At 43.7% G+C, this 19,699-nt stretch overlaps 1 protein-coding gene across 5 annotated transcripts in view; it reads left to right on the top strand.

Moving 5' to 3' along the window:
• Nucleotides 1-19,699, top strand: part of DMD (dystrophin) — a 1,951,120-nt gene that overhangs the window by 1,712,816 nt on the left and 218,605 nt on the right. For all 5 annotated transcript variants that reach the window (XM_036016633.1, XM_036016635.1, XM_036016634.1 and 2 more), the window contains one exon: nt 9,039-9,117. In XM_036016633.1, the coding sequence (XP_035872526.1) occupies nt 9,039-9,117 (79 nt within the window). The remainder of the gene's footprint in view (nt 1-9,038; nt 9,118-19,699) is intronic.

The raw sequence follows: 19,699 nt of genomic DNA, 5'->3' as shown, positions 1-19,699 counted from the left end.
CCCTGAAGGTCCCCGATTGTATGAACTTGATGTAACATTAATACAGCCTGACTCCATTATCACGGAATGAGGCGGGCGCACGAGCATGAAAACCAATCACCAAACTTCCAAGGTGCATTTTAGAAATCGGTGACGTGGAAGCTGAGAAGGCTTAACAATGGACAGAGGACTTCCTGCTGGCCCCCCTTTGCTTTCTGGTCGATGGCAGGGTCTGTCAGAATTAGAGGACTAAGGTTCCTGAGGAAGTGTTGGGCTGCTCTAGGCAAGGGCTCCTACTCACATCACACTTCAGCTCTCTTGCAAGGATGCGCAGCAGCTTCATTTGAAGCACTCCATGTCTGCCTCAGCAGCGTGTCTGTGCTCTTCTGGCAGGTTGTACAGAACCTAATCAGGGAGGGCGGGTGAGAGTGAAGGCGTGGGTGGAGGAGCGAGGAAAGGGAAAGGAGGGAATAATAAAAGGAATAAGAGATTAAGAAGGGAATCAGCACAGAAATATAAAGTAAAAGGGGGGAAGTGATGTGGACTCCGGCTCATGGGGTCTGCCACATTGTGGATGAGGCACAAGAAATTCACACGGACTACCGAGTCCTGTGGAGGAGAAAAAGCCTGTGCCCTTGCCTTGACAAGCCTTTATTGCCTTTCTGGGCACATTACATGATGGCCCTCATTTACTGTGCACAGGTTCGCTTTAGGTGGTTACCTTTTGCAGAAAGCAAAGGAGAGGATGCTGCTAATCACATCACAGAAGAAGGATATTTGCAAATGCAAAGGAAAAACTGTTTGAACTGGTTACACTCATCCTTGGGAGGTTTAGCATAGATTTTAGGAAGTTCCTTTAAAGAGATGCAGCAAATGTTTGCTGCCTCAACTCAGGGTGAGGGAGCTGTAACAAAAGCAAGTCTCATAGCAGCCTAGGTACAATGCAGGCCTGGTTCCCCACGGGAGAACCTACCCGTGGGCATGGGTCCTGTCTGGGCCCACACCACACAGAACGGTCTCCTATAGGGAAGCTCTGAGAGAGGAACATACAAAGGTGGATTAATGATGGCCTCAGGTGGCCCACAGTAGCACCCATGCCATAAATCACACAGAATCGACGGATAATTATACTCCCACTCAGAGTGAGCGCTGTGTTAGCACTGGTTGCTTTTCCTGTCATCTCTCTTGCAGTCAAATGCAAGGAACTCTGCTTAACTCCTAAGTGTCTCAATGTCAAGAAAACACCTCCGGAAATTCCAGCAAAAGAGAATTCAGTCAACAAGCCCAGACTCTTGTGCCGCAGAACTGTACCTATCACGAGTCTTCATTCCACCCCTTATCTCAGACCATTTTTTTTCAGTCCCAACTCAAAAGAAATCAAAACTGGAAGGACAATGGATTTTAACTGTAAAGGATTACAATTAGTTGAAAGGATTGTACTGAAACTGTAATGATCACAGGAGGGGTTCCAGGATACCACTTAGCCATGCATTTATGAGTGTTTACGAGTAAGGATTTGGAAGTAAGAATAAATGATGAAGGCCTCCCCCAACACTGCCACACGCATCCAGAAAACCACACAAAGTGCATCATTTAAGCACAGAAAGTCATGGCCAGACTGTAGAGGGTCATTTGTGGGCATGCGCGTTGTTTATTTGCTAGCATCACAGCACGAAGAGAGCTGGTTTTTTATGGGCTCATTAGCGTAGGTGTGAAGTCTGGTTCTGGCATGTGCATGGGTATTTGTCATGTGTCTAGACAGCCTGAGAGCCAGAACATCCAAATGGGCATGCCCGGTGATATCTTTTCCCACGACTGGGGCAGACGCGATTTATGCACGTACGTAGTGCCAGGAAGAACACTTGGACACTGGAAGGATATCACATTAGCAATGCGTTTCGACATCAGGAGGGAATCCTTGGCCCGGCTAAACCTTTAGGAGGGGTGAAGGCTTCCAAGTAATTAACCAACAGGTCAAAGAAAAACTGGAAGCCTCTGAGAATTAAAAACAAAGTTAAGTCATAAACATTTAGAGAAATTGATTTCAAATCTTTTCAGGGAGCTACAACATTGTTGCCTGCCCTTTTTCTTTGTTCTTTTCTGCTCTTTCCTTTTGACTTATTTAATGCAGTTGTGAAGAAACCAAAAATGCAATAAAGATAGTCTGCAAAATGCACAGAGGACTGGGCTTTGGGAAACAGTCACAGCTGGGAATGAAGTGTGTTCTCATTCAAGCAGATGAATGACTTGGTGCCCGTTCTCTATCCCCAAAATTATCCTTTCAGCTCTATCATAATTGTACTTAGCATAGTGCCTAACAGAGAATAGGGACTCAAGAAGTTTTTTCATTTACCCATTTATCAAATATGTATTGAAATAAACACCTCTTATGTATTAGGTACCACATGCACTATGTGTCTGTGAATGAAACAGACAAAATCCCTGCCTTCCTGGATGAAAAACTCGCATGCTAATAAATGCGTTTAAATGAATGTGGAGCTTTTGGTCATGGCGTGAAAGAAGGGAGGCCTCTACAAACAGTTTACCACCTACAGAACTCCTCTGAGATGACAAAGCCAAGGAGAATAATAATTAGTCCTTAGAGCTTTCATAGGAGAGGAAAACCTTTTCCTTCTTCCCTTCCGGGTTCTATGGCTAGGCTAATCATTAAAATGACATCAGACAGATTAACAGAAGGAAAACAAATTTAACTTCGTATATACAGGAACCCATAACAACAGAGACTCAGAGAAGCGATCTAAGCAGGCAGCATTTATACTTGTAGACAAAGAAACAATACGTGTGTGAAGAATCGACAAGACAAAGAAGGTTGGGTGTGGGCTAGTAAATTAGTGGGGTGACAAGGATGCCCCCCACCCTCCAGGTAACAGGCAGGCCATCTTCCACATGGGGGATTCATTTCCTGCTTTCATGGGGACAGAGGGGGTCAGAGTGTCCTTGCACCTGCTGTTTCTTAAGTAACTTCAGTTCAAAATAATCAGTATGCCAGAGTGGCATGTTTGGGGGTGGCATATTCTGCCCCCCTTCACGTTCAATTATGATTGCTTAAAAACTAGAATAAAAGAAATGTGGGGGAGATTTGGGCTCTTGGTTTGCATTACAAATTATTGCTTCTTAAATTTTGGAAAACCCAGTATTGTAGGCATGGTGATAGAATTAGTTTTCTTCTCCTCTCTTTATCACTTTGAACAGCAAAAAGAAAGGAGGGAGTACAGGGGTGGGGGGAGGGAAGGGGAGGGAAGGGAAGGGGCAAAGTCTTTTTAAGCTTTGTGTTGGGAATCTTGAAAAAGAAATCTCTTGTTCAAAACGTAGTGGTTATGGTGAAGACTCTTGAATAAGTGTTGCATTAATTCATTCAACTAACATTAGCTGAGCACCTGCTATATGCCAGGTACTGTACCAGTCATGGGGTGTGTAGTGGGAAAGAAAGATGTGTCCCTGTCCTTGCGGAGCATATAAAAAAGGTTTAATTTTTCTCTGTCATGTTCTTACTGAAGAATCACTGCAAACTACATTATGGTTACTCATGGAGCAGATGGCAATTTTCTCCCCATCTGGGAGAGTTCTAAAGAATAAACGTTGTGTATCAATAGATAGCGGTTTCTTCCCATTATAAGCTTTTGTGATCTCTGATCTAATAGTAGACACAGGATGTGTGCTTCCAAAAAAACATGTTAGATTTGTATTTCTTTTATAAAAGGAAACAGATATTGCCTAGTAATTCTGAGGGAATTGGATTCTTTCTGTCTCTTTAAATCTGTTTAAACTCCTTTGGTTCTTCCCTCTCAGCTCACCTTCTAATGCTCAGTCCTACAGCCCCCCCCCCCCCCCTTTATTCTCACTTCCCTCTCTTTCTCTCACTGACTGAGACAGATGGCTTCTCCCTAACTGGCTATACACCTGATGTCTCCAGTTAAAGGTTTCACTGTTAAGTGTATCATACTCCAAGTGAATTCATAGACCCATATGCCATTCCTCATCTTTCTAATATCCATACTTCCATCAGAAATATCCTCATTCTCCCAGACTTTCACATTAGAAAGCCACAAGTCGCCCTGGCTGGTGTGGCTCAGTGGATTGACCTCAGGTCTGCAAAACAAAGGGTCACCGGTTCGATTCCTAGTCAGGGCACATGCCTGGGTTGTAAGCCAGCTTCCCAGCTGGGGGCAAGTGAAAGCAACGACACGTTGATGTTTAAAAAAAGAAAGAAAGAAAGCTAGAAATTCTGTTTGCTGCTTAAAATATTAAGTTCCATGTGCCCTTTATCCATGTTCCTTGACGGCCCTTCCCCTACTTTCCCCCCACTATCCCTCTCCCCCATCCCCTCTGACAGCTGTCAGTCCATTCTCTAGGAGTCTGTTTCAATTTTGCCTATTCATTTATTGTGTTCTTTAGATCCCACATATAAGTGAAACCATATGGTATCTGTCCTTCTCTGTCTGACTTATTTCACTTAGCATAATACCCTCCAGTTCCACCCCTGTGGTCACAAGCGAAAAAAGATTTCATACTTTTTATGGCTGAGTAATATTCATATATATATATATATATATATATATATATATATATACACATGTGTATCACACCGCGTTTATCCGTTGACTCGTTGTTGAATACTTAGGCTGCTCCCCTATCTTGGCTGTTGTAAATAATGCTGCAAAGAACATAGAGGTACATTTGTTTTTCTGAATGAGGATTTAGATTGTTTTTTTCTGACAGATGCCCAGAGGTGGAATTGCTGTGTCATATCCTAGTTCTGTTTTTAATTTTTGGAGGGTCCTTTATACTGTTTTCCGTAGAAGCTGCATCACTTCGCCATCCTACCAACTGTGCATGTGGATTCCCTTTCCCCACACCGTCGCCAACACTCCTTATTTGTTCCGATAAGTCATTTTGCCAAGCATGAGGGGACAGCTCATTGTGGCTTTGATTTGTATTTCCCTGCTGATGTTTAATTCTTGACAATATGGAGTGTACACCGGAAAGCACTACTGAGAGTCTCCTTGGGTGAGAAGGAAGCAACCCGCAGCGATCGGGGCCTATGATGGTCTCAGGTGTGTTGTCCACGTGGCCACTGGGACGTCCCTAACACACGTCCAGAGGACGTGACCTGTGGAGCATTCACATACCTGTTACAGGGTGCAGCCAAGAGGGGGGCCCCAAATAGGCATTTGAAATGGGGTCCAGAACTTAAGGTGTCCAGGAGATTTTAAGATGTCTCCATCCCCCACCCCAGGGTGTGGGTTGGGGGAAGGGACAAATGGAGCAAGGCCATTGAGAGCTGTTTTGCATAGCAACAGCCTTGCAGCTAACCTCTGGGTTGGTCATTTAGCATATCTATGGCCTTTGGCTGGTTGCATGGATATGTTAAGTAGCCGTAGCGTGATCAGCTCTAAGCCAGGGGAACAGAAGTAACTTCCCCACCCAGACTGGGGAGGTCAGGTCCCCTGAGTTATAGCGCCTGCGTGGGAGCTCAGAGAAGATTGGCTCCAGGACATGGGGCCACGCCTGCCCAGACTCATGATGGCAGCCCAGTAAAGCTAGAAGGACAAGAGTTCTGGCATGTGAAGCCGAGTGTGGGAGGAGTCGGAAATGGGGCTGCAGAGGAAGATTGGCCGCGGGGATTTAAAACCCAGATTTGGCGGCCATTGGGGGAAGAACCACGCAGACTCGATGGAGTAGAGAGCCATGTACAGCCACTGAGGAGGAGAACCAGGCTGCTTTAAGAAGAAGAGCCATGTGCAGCCCAGAGGAGGAGAGCTATGCACAGCCCTGAGAGAAGGAGAACCGTGCTGCTTTAGGAAGGAGAGCCATGCGCAGCCCTGAGGAGAGAAACCACGCGGCCTTGACGGAGTGGGGACTCCTGCAGCTCTGAGAGAGGGAGAACCACGCGGCAGCCTTGGAGGAGAGAACCATGCAGTTTTGGCAGAGTGGGGACTCTCCGTTCCTGCAGCCCTGAGAGAGAGAGGACCACAAGCCTGGCAGAGTGGGGACCCCCACAGCTTTGGAAGGGGGAACCACCACCTGGTTTTAGCAGAGATCCCGGTGACTCAGCGGAGGGTGCCGGGAACCCCAGTCGAGATGGAGTTCTAACTGGGAAGAACCAGAGGACTGCCTGAGCCATGGACTTCTATTTCCTTTCCTGAGATACGGTACTCTGGACTGGGCAAAGGGGGACGGAAGGAAGGACTGTGTCTGTTTATGGGTGTTTTAAGGGACTTTGGGATTTTGGTAAAGACATTAGGTCACTACTTTAAGTTAGTATAACATTAAATAAACGTTTCCTTTCCTTTTCACGAATCTCTGGCATTGAGAGACGTCTTTCCTCTGGCGGCGGACATAACGGACCCGGGGCCTTCTTTCAATAATAGTATATCATCCCAGGCCCCCCTTGTGTGTTCTGTAACATACCCACACCTTTGGCGTATTCCCCAAGAAATATTGGGATTTCTTTCCCAATATAAGAAAAGATTTCTGGACAGTGTCCTCTCCCAAACAGCCTCCTTGTTCACTCTTCCCTCCCCCAAACTTTCACATTCATCTCCCGATGAATCTGTTCATGAAATGGCCCGGTCGACATTTAGAAATAAGTACGTATTGCACGCATTCCTTGGCGTGTGTCCTTCTACCATCGTTCTCTCTGATATTATGGTACCGCATCCTTCATGACCAGAAACGGACTTCGTGTGGCCCCATAAATACACTGATGACCAACATGCCATAGAGACAACTCTGGATTTCATCTGCATTTGATCTATTAATTGATTAAAAGAAATAAATGACAGCGCTAGATGCTTAGGAAATATTTACAAAATACTTTTGCAAACGTCATTGCCAAAATTGCAAGCAGCTAAGAGCCAGAGCCAGCCTGAACGAGTTTGAAATCTGGCTCTGCCAGCTCACTGAGCGCTTCAGCTAGCCAAGTTTTGTTTTGTTTAACCTCTCACACTTCAGTGTCTACATTAATGAGGTGGGGAAATAACGTTACTTCCCACTACAGAGTGATTGCGAAGGGTAAATAACTTAATTCACACTGTCATCAATGAAGTGCTTCATAAAGGTTAGACATTTTCGTACTGTACGTGGTGCTTTGTACGTACTGACCTCCTCCCTTCCATTTATTAGCCATAATAGCAACAATAACACTGGCCTCTAGCACATCCTGGGCAATTACCATGTGGCAGAAACTAGGCCAAACATGACGCATGTATCAGTGTATTTAATTCCCACAAGAAAAAAAAAGCTGTATGAGGTAGGTTATATCATGGTCCTGTTTTCCTGATAAGGAAAGCTAAGGCTATTCAACTCAGTGATGTGCAGTTTGCACTCAGGGTCAGTGCACATTCTTGTTCTCTCCCTCTCCCCCATCCCCCCCGCCCCCTCGCAGTCTCTCTCTCTCTCTCTCACACTCACACACACATCCATTGATTTGGTCAACTAGTCATTAAGCAAATATTTGCTACCACTTACTATGTGCCGGGTTTGGTGCGTTCTGCGGGATGGAGGGTGGGAGAGGAGAGATAAGCAAGGAACGGTCCGTGCTGCGAAGGACTTTACAGTCCATTGCAGGAGACACTCATGTGCATATACTTACAATGAATGACACGATACAGGTCCTTCAGGTAGAGACCATGTGCTGTGAGGGTGGTGAGGAAGCCATCACTTCAACCTGGGGGGTTGGAAAGGAAGCGGAAAAACATACGAAAGCTTTGACCAGGGAGAGAAGGGGACTAAGGGCATTCCAGAGAGAACGAGCAAGTCACACAGTGTCGTGTTGGAGGGAAGGGCACAGGACGGGAGGGGAGAGTTTGGCTGGGAATACAGGGTCCTAAGGCTGGCAAGGTAGCTTTGAAATGTTCCTCACACTTTTCTGTGCAAGCCCTGCATTTTTTTTTTGGAACTCCACTTCCTTTTTCAAGTCTTTAGTCCAACCAAAGACGGACAAGGCTGGGGAGAAGGTGAAAAAAGTGATCGTTCCAGACCTATGCCAGACGCTTGATGTTGGATGGGCAGAGTTGGCTTGGGACCAGACTACCTGAGCTGGTTGTTGGATAAGTGTAAGACCTATTTTACCTCTTGGGAATGATACTTCACAAGAGCAAACCCACTCGAGCTCTGGTGGCTCTGGGCAAGCACCGACCAACCTCCAGTTTAGGATGGGCTATTCATAATCGAATGAAGATCCAGTGTCACAGAGCTAGGAGACAGATGTGTGGGGCCATGACAAGGGCCTGCTTGGCAAAGTGCCAGATGAGAAAGTATACCATTTCACCCATAGATTTCCTCTTTGTTTCCCTGCCCAGAACACAGTTGACTAAGCTATCAGAATATTGTGCCAATATAGTTTAGAAGAACATAATAAGAAAAATGGTCATTTTTACCCCATGCCACCTAAAAATATGCTTCCTAGTAATTTCCATGTCCACTGAAAGCTAAAATCTGAAGATTTCTTTTATCTCATTCTCCACCCTACAAATACCCTGAATTCAAGCCTCATCTCTACTTCTTTGATACTTACCTACGAATAAACTTTTTGGTTACTTATTATCAATGATTAATCATGACTCAATGATCCATTAATTATTGATTAATACTATTCCAAAAAAAATTAGCCAAAAAACAATAGACTTAGTCAAAGACTAAGACAAAATACGTCATTTCTGAGGTCCCTCACTCACCTAGTATCACAGTGAATGGCAACCTCCCTCCCTAACCTTTTCATGAAAGATTTCGAGTTGGCATTTTTGTCGGTACTGATTGGAGCCATAGTTCATCCGTGGCTGCCAATGAGTGTTTCAAAAATTCTCATGTTAACATTGTCGAGAGAGCAAATCTTTTTTTGTTTGGCCTTGGTTTGATAAAAATGGATCTTGGAGGCCCCCTACCATAAGTGGATATTAAAACCAGGGTTATAAATTGCTGTGTCAGTACTCCGGCCTTAGAAGCCCAAAAAGACGTTACCAAAGAGGATACATTGTTTGAATTGTTCCTCATTAGACATGATGACAGACGCATCATTTCTCTCCTCTTCCTCCCAGGTGGCCGTGGAGGACCGCATCAGGCAGCTGCACGAAGCTCACAGAGATTTTGGCCCGGCGTCCCAGCACTTTCTTTCCAGTAAGTTGTTGTCAGCTTTCATTGCTTAACCTCTTCATTGCATCTCGGTAGCTAAGAAATAAGGGTTGAATTACAATCATCTCTGTGAAATGCACTGCGGGCATAAATCACCCAGAAAAATAGCTTGGTGGGTAAATTCGGAAGGTTAGGAAGAGGAAGACAAATTTGATTATCTTGTCCAGTCTTCAGCGAATGCATAATCGTTCCCTGCAATGTATTCTCAAGTGCTAACTTGGGTGAGATTTTTGAGTCTTCAGTCCTGCTTAGAGCAGTTGGCTTAATACAGCTGGCAATCATGCTATCATATAATTATATGATAATTCAATATGTATTACTGTGAATCTAGAGTTCTTTATCTCCGTATAACTTACTAAATACTCTCTGCCTCCAAGTTAGAACCTCAGTCTGTGTTCTAACTCTTTTTGCTACTCTTTAATTCTTGACCTCTATTCATTCTGTATATTTCCTAGTTTTAGTATTTTATCAGTTATGTTTTCAGAATTATATATATATGTATATGTATATCCTTAATAGTCTTTTTTTTTAAAAGATTTGATTTCTTTTTAGAGATGGAAAGGGAGGGAAAAAGAGAAAGAGAAACATCCACGTGTGGTTGCCTCTCACGCGCCCCCTACTGGGGATCTGGCCAGCAACCCAGGCATGTGCCCTGACTGGGAATGGAACCTGCAACCCTTTGGTTTGCAGCCCGCACTCAATCCACTGAGCTACACCAGCCAGGGCTCTTTTTAATCATTAATATTAAGAGCAATAGACCATCTTAATGGAAAGGGGTTTTTAAGACTTTTTTATGTATTTTTTTAGAGAGAGGGGAAGGGAGGGAGAAAGGGAGAAAAACATCACTCGGGAGAGAGACATCGACTGGTTGCCTCTCACACGCCCCCTACTGGGGACCTGGCCCGCAACCCAGGCATGTGCCCTGACCCAGAATCCAACCAGCAACCTTGTAATTCTCAGGCCACCATTCAATGCACTGAGCCACACCAGCCAGGGCATGAAAGTTTAATATTGGAATGCCCTATCCATATGAAAATCCATGTTAAATTGTCAAGCTCCTGTTTTCCTCTGACTCATGTTATTTATTTATATCAGTGAGCCTTTCATTGCAAAAGTACACATGTTGAGTTGTTTGATATTTAAAAAACCATACTTCTACCACATGGAGTTAATCTATGATAACATTTTGGTGTATTTCCTCCTGGTCATGCATGAGTCTGTATGAGGGTTTAATGATCATTTTAAGGCAGTTACTTTGTGCCCGGCAATGTTACAAATGTCAACTAATGTAACCCGTATAGCAACCTATCAGGTAGATAGCATTATTATGTGCATTTCAAGGATAAGAAAATGGAGGCATAAGAGGAGGGACCCAAAAAAACTGGAATTGTCTTCTGGAGGGCGGGCCCCTTGTAGTGCAGGCTTCCCCCGCTAGGCAAGTGTTCTAGGATCCCATCTGTTCCAGTGTACCAGCTGGTGTTGTGGTGAGAAGCTGCGTTCAGCCTCACTGAATTTTTTTTGAAGACTCAACACCTTTGTCATCCCATGATGGGAGATTTACGAGCACACTGGCCCACACCACACTGAGTGTTCAGCAGTTTTTGACCAAAAAATGGCATGACCCTGTGTCCCACCCTCCCTATTCACCCAGTTTCACCCTGATCGAACTTTTTTTCCCTCCGGATGAAAAAAAGTCCTCAAAGGGACACGTTTTGCTGATGTGGAAGTGGTGAACCAAAAAACAGTAGAAGCACTAAAGGGCATCAAAGTCAACAAGTTCAAAAACTGTTCTGAGCCCTGGAAAAAACGTCTCAATAGGTGTATTGCACCAGATGGAGAGTACTTTCATGGTGACTGAACTTTAAACATGTAAGAGTAAATACACAATTTTTTACAAGTACACTCTGGGTTTTGGGGGGGTCCCCCCTGGTACAGTCACACAGCTAGCAGATGATACAGTTGGTATTCAGATCCAAGAAGTCGGCTGCAGAGTCTGTCTTTAACCGCCACCCTGGACTGTCTTTTACTTGATGTACATGTTACAGGGAGGAAGTCATTCTGTATGATCTCCCCTCACTTTTCTGACTTTTTAATTGCCATTTGCTAGTCCTTTGTTTTTCTTACTTTCCGTAGGTGAATAAAAAGATCCATGCTCACAACCATTTTAAAGCATTTGACTAGATGCTATCACCCCTGTTCGCCATTGTCTTTTAGGAAAAAAATTCCTAGGTGGTGACGGTCCTGCCTTTTTGATATATGATGCATTAAGTAAGAAGTTCTCTTAGTTTCTGACTGGGTCTAACCTTATTGTTTGCCTGCCGTTGTTACATGAACAGTGTCACACATGCTTTGAAGGCGCCAGGATAAAAGACGTAAGTCAAAGCGGTGTACGTCATTGAGTGGGATTACGGCTTTTAGGGAGGGCTCTAGAACAGTGATTTTCAACCTTTTTTATCGCATGGTGCACATAAACTAATTACTAAAATTCTTCAGCACACCCAAAAAATAGATTTTTGCTGATCTGACAAAAAATAGGTATATTTTTGATATCATTCACATCGGACAGCTATGGTTGTGTTGGCTGTTGTGATTTTTTTATTCGGCAATGTAAGAGGAAGGAGGTCAGTGCCCCAGACTAAATAGTCAGGTATTGCGTCTTTTAAAACTCCTTGCGGCACATCGGTAGGCCTCTTGTGCCCTGTCACTGTGCCGCAGCCCACAGGTGGGAGATCGCTGCTCTAGAGCAATTAGAAAGCCTGCAGATTGTGTCTTCTGTATTTTTCCAGATCTGTGGTCTGCCTAAGTTGCCTTGGTAACAGCCATTCTGCTCGATTTCATTGAGATTAAATGCAATAACATTCTTGTCTGTGACTCATAAACCATAAATAAAAATATTACCATTAGGAATATTAATTACTCCTCGGGCACCGTGCGTATTCATTCATCCATCATTCCCTCTGCGTGCCCCACCCGAAGCCCCATGCTTCCCCGTGAAAACCTGCTCTCAGAAAATGCTACATTATACTCATTTAACCCAGGTGACCGGTGCAGTTTAATGCGTACTTCTCTTGGGTCATTTGCATTTTAATAGGCTGCAAAAGCATAAACCTGAGCAATGGCTCTGTCGGAGAGATGGTACCATCAGCTGTAATCCCTGAACTGTGAGGAAAGAGTTTTGAGGGGCCACAGGGAGCATCCTCACACCTTTCAACCCGCGCCACAGAGGCGCCCACTTCCCAAAAGGCCAGGCTTGAAGAAACATACTCATGAAAACAGTCGTGTACCCACCTACGTGCAGCCAGAGCTGGAAGCCACCAATTTCTTGGATACTCACGTGCACTATCAGTTGCATACTTAGAAGCCTTGCTCACACATATCAGAAAACACTGATTTGCTTTAAGGGGTAGTTGAGAAATAGGACAGTGAGACTGAAGGCTAGAGAAAGATTATTATTTCTTTATGCTGTTCTTTTTAAAATTACAAAGGTAAGATATGCCCCTGAAAGGAATTTTGGAAAGCAGAGAGTACAAACAGGGCAAGAAAAATGACTGTTGAAAATGTGGTCTATAAACATTCTGTCTTTGTCTTGGTGTGTGTTTGTGTGTGTATTCAGATTCTGGGGTGGATCCTTTCTATTTTATTGTTGTTCAAGTACAGTATGCATTTCTCCCCACCACCCCCCGCCCCAGCCGTCCCCCCTTTCCACCCCCATCCCACCCCCCTTGGTTTTGTCCATGTGTCCTTTATAGTTGTTCCTGAAAACCCCTCCCCTTTGCTCCCCATTATCCCCTCCCACCTCCCCGCTGGTTCCTGTCAGTTTGTTCTTCATTTCAGTGTCTTTCTTTTTTTTTTTTAAGATTTTATTTATTTTTAGAGAGTGAGGAAGGGAGGGAGTAGGAACGGGAGAGAAACATCAAGGTGGGAGAGAAACATCAATTGGCTGCCTCTTACATGCGTGGGTTTATGACCTGCATTTTTTTCCCTTAGAGCTATAATAGACCTATTATTGTGTGTTTTCACATTCCATGCAGAGTAATTTTTTAATGGCCAAGTAGTAGTCCCTTTTGTGGCTCTACCGGACTTACCAAGGCAGTTCTCCGTCACTCAATATTAAGGTCGCTTCACATGTTTCACTATTATATCCAAAACTGTGACTAACATTCTTTGTCGACCTTTATAACCACCTCACAGTCTTCCCGCAAGATAAATGCCTCCAAATGGAACTTCTGTGTTAAAGGATGTTTACATTGGTGAGGCTTTTGATCTGCATTGCCAAAGGACCTCTAGAAAGTTGCACCAGAAATTAAGGGCACCATCAAACCCATATCTGAGGCAGGCTGTGTCTGAAGTCACTTGTCTGCTGTTAAATGGTGTTCTATAAAAGAAAAACAGCTTCCCTTCAGCAAATAAAAATATGTTTGAAAAAAATGCCACCAAGGTCAGAATAAATGAGTTTGAATTGATAGATGTCTAGTCATTTGCTTTCAGGTTCCTAGAACTAATAATAGGGTGATTTCTGAGGTTTAGAAATTACAAACGAAAGAAAAAGAAGAGGCACTGGCAGCAGCCCTGCCACACAAACATGTTCAGTGTCTTTTCATCCTATTCTTTCTTGGTCCCTTTCTCTTTCTCACACACACACACACACGCACACACGCACACTCCCCTTTGATTGTTACATTACCCTCTCTCTTTGCTTGGGGTTTGTTTTTTTTAAGATTCTACTTATTTATTATGAGAAAAAGGGGAAGGGAGAGAGAAAGAGGGAGAGAAACATCCATGTGTGGTTACCTCTCGAGTGCCCCCTACTGGAGACCTGACCCGCAACCCAGGCCTGTGCCCTGATTTACAATCCGGAATCCAATGGGCGACCTTTCGCCTTGTAGGACAATGCCCAACCAACCGAGCCACACTGGTCGGGCTGTCTTTGTTTTTTATCAGCAGAGAGAGGCAGCCTTCTACCAAAGAAAAGTACTCACTGCTTCTTTTGCATAGCCCAACCTCTATTTGTTAAAGCAGTCATTTCTTTTACCTTAAATCTAAGGGAAAATCAGAAGAGAAAAACATTGATACACACTTGTATCACTTATATTGATACACACTAGCTTGCCTTTATTTCTAGCTTTAACATTCTACCACTTCTTATTGACCTCTGCCACTGGAACCAAGAGAAAAAGAGAAATTCTGTGTGATACTTTAAATTTATTCTTTAAAAATATTATGGTATATTATACATACATGTAAATTTTATATACATATTATATATATTAGAGTATATAGATATACATATATATATAGTTGAGAAGTACAGTGTTGATATCTCTTCATATGTCAATGACTAAGAAAGTACTGTAGTACTCATTGGCACACTAGTTTTAAAATTGCCCATTTTTTATTTTCAAGAATTTAAGACCTTTAAAAAAAAGAATCTAAAATCTTTTTTCTGGCCATTTTCTCAACTCTCTGGGCTTCTGTTCAAAATTTTACTTTTCTCATCAAGAAGGGTAACTGTAGGTTTGGGTAAAGGTTAAAAATCTTTCTGTAATAGTAAGAAGAACTTGCAGTTGTCTTAATATTTTACAAGTCCTAGAATTCCCTGAAGGAACATTTCCAAGCCAAGTTCTTTCGGCCATGAATGTTCAGTATTAGGTTAATAACTCTCCCTCGAAAAAAATTATTTCTGGAGTCAATAGAATTGGGAACACACAGGGCTGTAAAGGTAAGGCAGGTTTTTCCTGTTGGAATTCTTAAAGCCTTTAATATACACTCACACTCTAAATGGGGACAGAGTCGGTAGCTCTTGTCCATACTTACGTGACTACGGAAGGCTTTTGCAGGCGCACCAATTACTTGCTCCCTAGACATGCCATCGAACATAGTACGGGAATCTCTCCTCTAAAGTGGAATTTGCCAAATGGTTTCATGGCAAGAACTTTCTCTCGAAGGCAGTAAGAACATGACCCAATGAAAAAGAAAAGGAAATTTTTTTAATTTATTTTTTTATTGTTGTTCGAGTACAGTTGTCTCCTTTTTCGCCTCCCCCACCCCCACCGCACCCATCCCTGCCTCCCACCCTCGAACCTACCCCCTTTGACTCTGTCCATATGGAAAAGGGATATTTTTAAGGCAATTGGATCAGCTCTGCTTTTCTTGAGGTTCTCAGTTCACCCTCCCCACAGCCCCGCTCACCACGCTGCGGAATTGCCTGACTGGAGAGAAACGTAGAGGATATTTGTATGAGCTGTTTTCAGACTGTCCATTAGTGAATCCTAAAATCACTTGCATGACTTTCTAAACAACCACTTTTCAGTGGAGTGGAATAGAACCAACCAGAAATGATCAGAGTACATTGCACAAGCACAGTTAAGTGCTGTTTTGACACTGTGGTTTCAGTTAGGGGTGGGTGTGTGTGTGTGTGTGTGTGTGTGTGTGTGTGTATGCACGTGCACACTATGTCACAATGTAAAATGTTTTCCTCCTGTGCATTGCAGCCTAAGTTTGAGATGCACTGAACCACTTGGGCCTTCACTTATTTCACAGATGACAGAATAGTAGAAAGATCACGTGACATAGCCCAGGTCACAGAGATGGTTACAATAGATCTGGGACCGGAAGCCAGCTTCTGCATTCCCAGGGCACACCACACACTGCCTTAACCACGAAGAATGAACACCTAGGCCAATGACCACCTAGTTCACCTGATATTGTCTCAGATATTTCTCTCTTCTAGGCCTCATGCTCTGGCCCATACTAAGGTGATTTCTAGAGCCTGAATTTTTCTCCCAAGGCCTCTGAGCGAAGTGCCGTCTCACCAATGGGATATCGGATATTGGTGACGAGTACAGGCTCTGGAACTAGATGGACTGGATTCAAACACTAGCTCAGATACTTCATATCTTTATCCTTCATCCAGAAAATGGGGATTATAGTAACATACATCATCAATTTTAAGACATCCCCCATGTTTTACCAACTCTGTAATCAGAATGTTCCTTATGACCAACAGGGCTTTGAATTCCATGAATTATGGTAATATTACTTTAGAGGGTTACAGTGCTGATGAAATAGCTAATATGTGTAAAACCCTTAGAACAGTGCCTAGCACAAAGTAAGTGCTGTCTCAGTGTTTGCTGTTAGCATCAGTGTTCCTGCCACTGTCACTGTCAACTGGATCGTATCACTTCCTATGGTCATCAAACCAGACGTGAAAATATCATTCACTCTCTTGTATTGAATTTGCAATGGAAGTAATCCCTCTCTTTTTTCTGAGGATGTTTTTCAGGGATTGAATCAGAAAGCCTAGTGTTTTCCACATTATAAGACCTTCGCATTTATTAGTGTAACTAATGAACAGGCAAATAGCCAATGGGTAGGTCCTAATCACTGTAAGGACGAGGTGGTTTTAGTCTTGTCAACAGTTATATTCTCTAGTACCTAGCATGATATCTGATACTTGGTAGATGTTTAACAAAATTACTTGCAGAATGAGTGATGTCTTACATCCAAAAGAAGAGGTAAATTTCGTCTTGACACTGATAATACACAGTGGTGCGATAGTTAGCATAGTTGAGTGTCACATAATAGACACTCAATGGGACTTTCTGTGTTACCTCTCAGCAAGAACTAATAGCATTCATAACTGCACATGGCCCTTTCTATAAAATTCTACTGTGCCGTGTAACATACTAAAGAAAAAAGCTGATTTCAAAATTACAAACGATCACACCTAGATTAGAAAATGAAATAGAAATGGCAGAAAGGTACACGTAAAGAAAAGACTCAAAATCTATATCAAAACACAAACAGCTATTGTGGTTTTCTTTCTCTTGACTTGGGCAGAGTTTTTGTAATAAGCATGTATTACTTTTATAATGGAAAGAAAACGCTAAAGGTAAAAAAAATTGTATTCTCTAGTTTTTAACCCAGTGACCTCTTGCAGTATGAAACTCTATGGATGGCTCTGGAACTCTGCAAGACGTATTTCCTTTTTACTATTTGTTCTGAATTTAAAAGCCGTGAGTCTCATCGAGTGATCATCTCATTTTCAGAATACGAGATGCTGTAAAAAGAAAGAACTCATCGATTACTTCCTGCAGGCTTTATCATCTTACCTGCCGTCATCAGACTCCTGGTTAACTCTTTCTGCCTCCTTAAAGCAACCCAAACTGGTTACAGTTTTTCCGTGCTACACAGGGCTACGAAGTTGCCAGGTTCACCCCACTTCCAGCAACTCACACACGTAATAAAAAAAAGGTAGAGGAAAAACTTGAAGCACATCTAATAATTGCTGACATTTCACTTAACAGCACTCTAATCTACGCTACCGTTATCCTCAGGGGATGGATGAATTTGAAATACGGGTGGGCCAATAATTTAAAGCCACAGATAGGCTTAAAGAAGCCATCAGGATAAAAATTAGGAAGAAGTTTCCAGGTACAATGTGAGATGATTTTCAACCTAAAGCTCTCTATCAGGTCAAATCTCAGGGCAGAATCATTTGGGCCAATTTTTTCAGCCGGTTGCTGTGCCAGGTGTTGGAAATTTGGGACAGATGCCATCTAGCCTCTAAGTCAGCAGTGGCAAACACAAGGCCCGCGGGCCAAATCCAGCCCTCCTCCACCTTGTTTCTACCCGGCAGCAGCACTGAGCTCTTGCTTCACTGTTAAGGAGTAGTTATGTTTATACAGTCCTGAAGTTACATTCGGCCCTTTCAAGGCAACCGTGAGGCTGATGTGGCCCCCCATGAAAATGAGTTGGACACCTCTGCTATGGGCGGTTCTGGTATCACCTCCATAAATTCAAAGATAGCCCTTCAGATGCCCACAAAAAGCAACCATGATGATAATAATTACACTCTTTTCTCAAAACCTATTTCTATTACCCTTGTTCCTGGAGCCCAAATTTACATTCTTCAATAAGACTTTAGATTTATTTGCTTTTGGGGTATCCTCAGTAGCAAACTTTTGCATCATTGGTCCTGCATATCCATTTGTTTGAGCATGTTGAGGAATGTTAGGAAAATTCTCAGTGTCTGCTGTGGGAATTTGTGCACGGGAGCTGCCTTATACTGGCATGAGAGCGCCCATTGTTAAATACATTGTTAAATATACTTAGGTAGCTGCACACCAGCCGTAGTGGGAATATTTACCTCACAAAAAATTGGCAAATACTGCAAATCAAGGCTTTTTTTTTCCTTTTTGCATAGCTGGTTTGCCAGAACACCACCCAATTTATTTTTTTAATGCTCGCCCGATGATATGTTTATTGATTTTTAGAGAGAGAGGAAGGGGTGGTGGGAGAGACAGAGACAGAGGGAGGGAGGGAGGGATGGAGGGAGGGAGGAACAAACATCAATCAGTTGCCTGCCATACATACCCTGGACTGGGGATTGAACTCACAACCTAGATATGTGCCCTCACTGGGGATCGAACCTGCAACCTTCTGGTGTATGGGATGATGCTCCAACCAACCAAGCCACCCAGCCAGGGCACAAGCAAATTTATTTGTTATTCACATCACCCAAATCCCTGGAGGCAAAGCTCAGGATCCAAATATCTATCTGCCTTAGGTACGATGACCAGTAGTCCTGGTTTGGCTGGCATATTCTTGGGTTTAGCATTGAAATTTCCATATCCCAGGAAACTTCCTCAGTCCTAGGCACACCAGGATGGTTGGTCACCTAGCCTTAGGTAAAGTTCCTTGGCTATAGAGCCCTAGGCAAAGACTCTTGGACAAGTAATGTGTCAGGAGAGCGGCGCTCAGGTGCAGAGTAAAGGAAGCAGGATAAGGTAGAAGAATTCCCTGTCGGGGAGTAAAGCTAAGCAAGGAGCTGGAGACTGACTTCAGCCTGTCCCACGGGGGGCTCTGGAGCACACGTTGTACCACAGAGGCAGCCCCATGTTTAGGCAAGGGAGCTGGGCTTTTGCTCCTCTATGCCAACCTGTCATTGGCTGCAGATTTCCAGGGAGTAGGGGACAGCAAGCACAGTTCCCATTTCAATGAGGGGGGCTTCCTGGAGTGGGGAGCAGTGGGCCCGTACCAGCTGACACTCACAGCGGCTGGAGATGGGTGTGCCCGTGGGGAAAGGGGATCTGCGTGGAACGCCAATTGCATGAACCTCTCCCAGACTTTATGAAGCTGCTGTGGTACCCCATGCATAATCTGGCTCTAAAGCTAAATGGTGACATTAGCTTGATCACTACCTGCCTCTCCTTTACATACCTGCATGGAAATTAGTCTGGTGGCATGGCAGAGATGAAACAAATGCCTCTTTCTTTTTTTTAAGATCTTATTTATTTATTTATAGAGAGAGGAGGAGGGAGAGAGAAAGAGGGAGAGAAACATCATTGTGTGGTTGCCTCCCACGTGCCCCCTACTGGGGCCCTAGCCAGCAACCCAGGCATGTGCCCTTGTTATGGAAAAAAACGACTCAGACGGCCTCGGAGTTTGCGAAGTGGGATTTATTCACACATGCGGACCCAGAGGAGATAAATTCCAAATTCTGGGCACCGAGCTTAAGTTGGAGTTTGCTTATATACTTATTACAAGACAAAAAGGAGGGGGCGGG

The sequence above is a fragment of the Phyllostomus discolor genome, chromosome X (assembly GCF_004126475.2).
Source record: "Phyllostomus discolor isolate MPI-MPIP mPhyDis1 chromosome X, mPhyDis1.pri.v3, whole genome shotgun sequence".
In the NCBI taxonomy this organism is placed as follows: domain Eukaryota; kingdom Metazoa; phylum Chordata; class Mammalia; order Chiroptera; family Phyllostomidae; genus Phyllostomus; species Phyllostomus discolor.
This window is presented reverse-complemented; position numbering and strand designations above follow the sequence as displayed.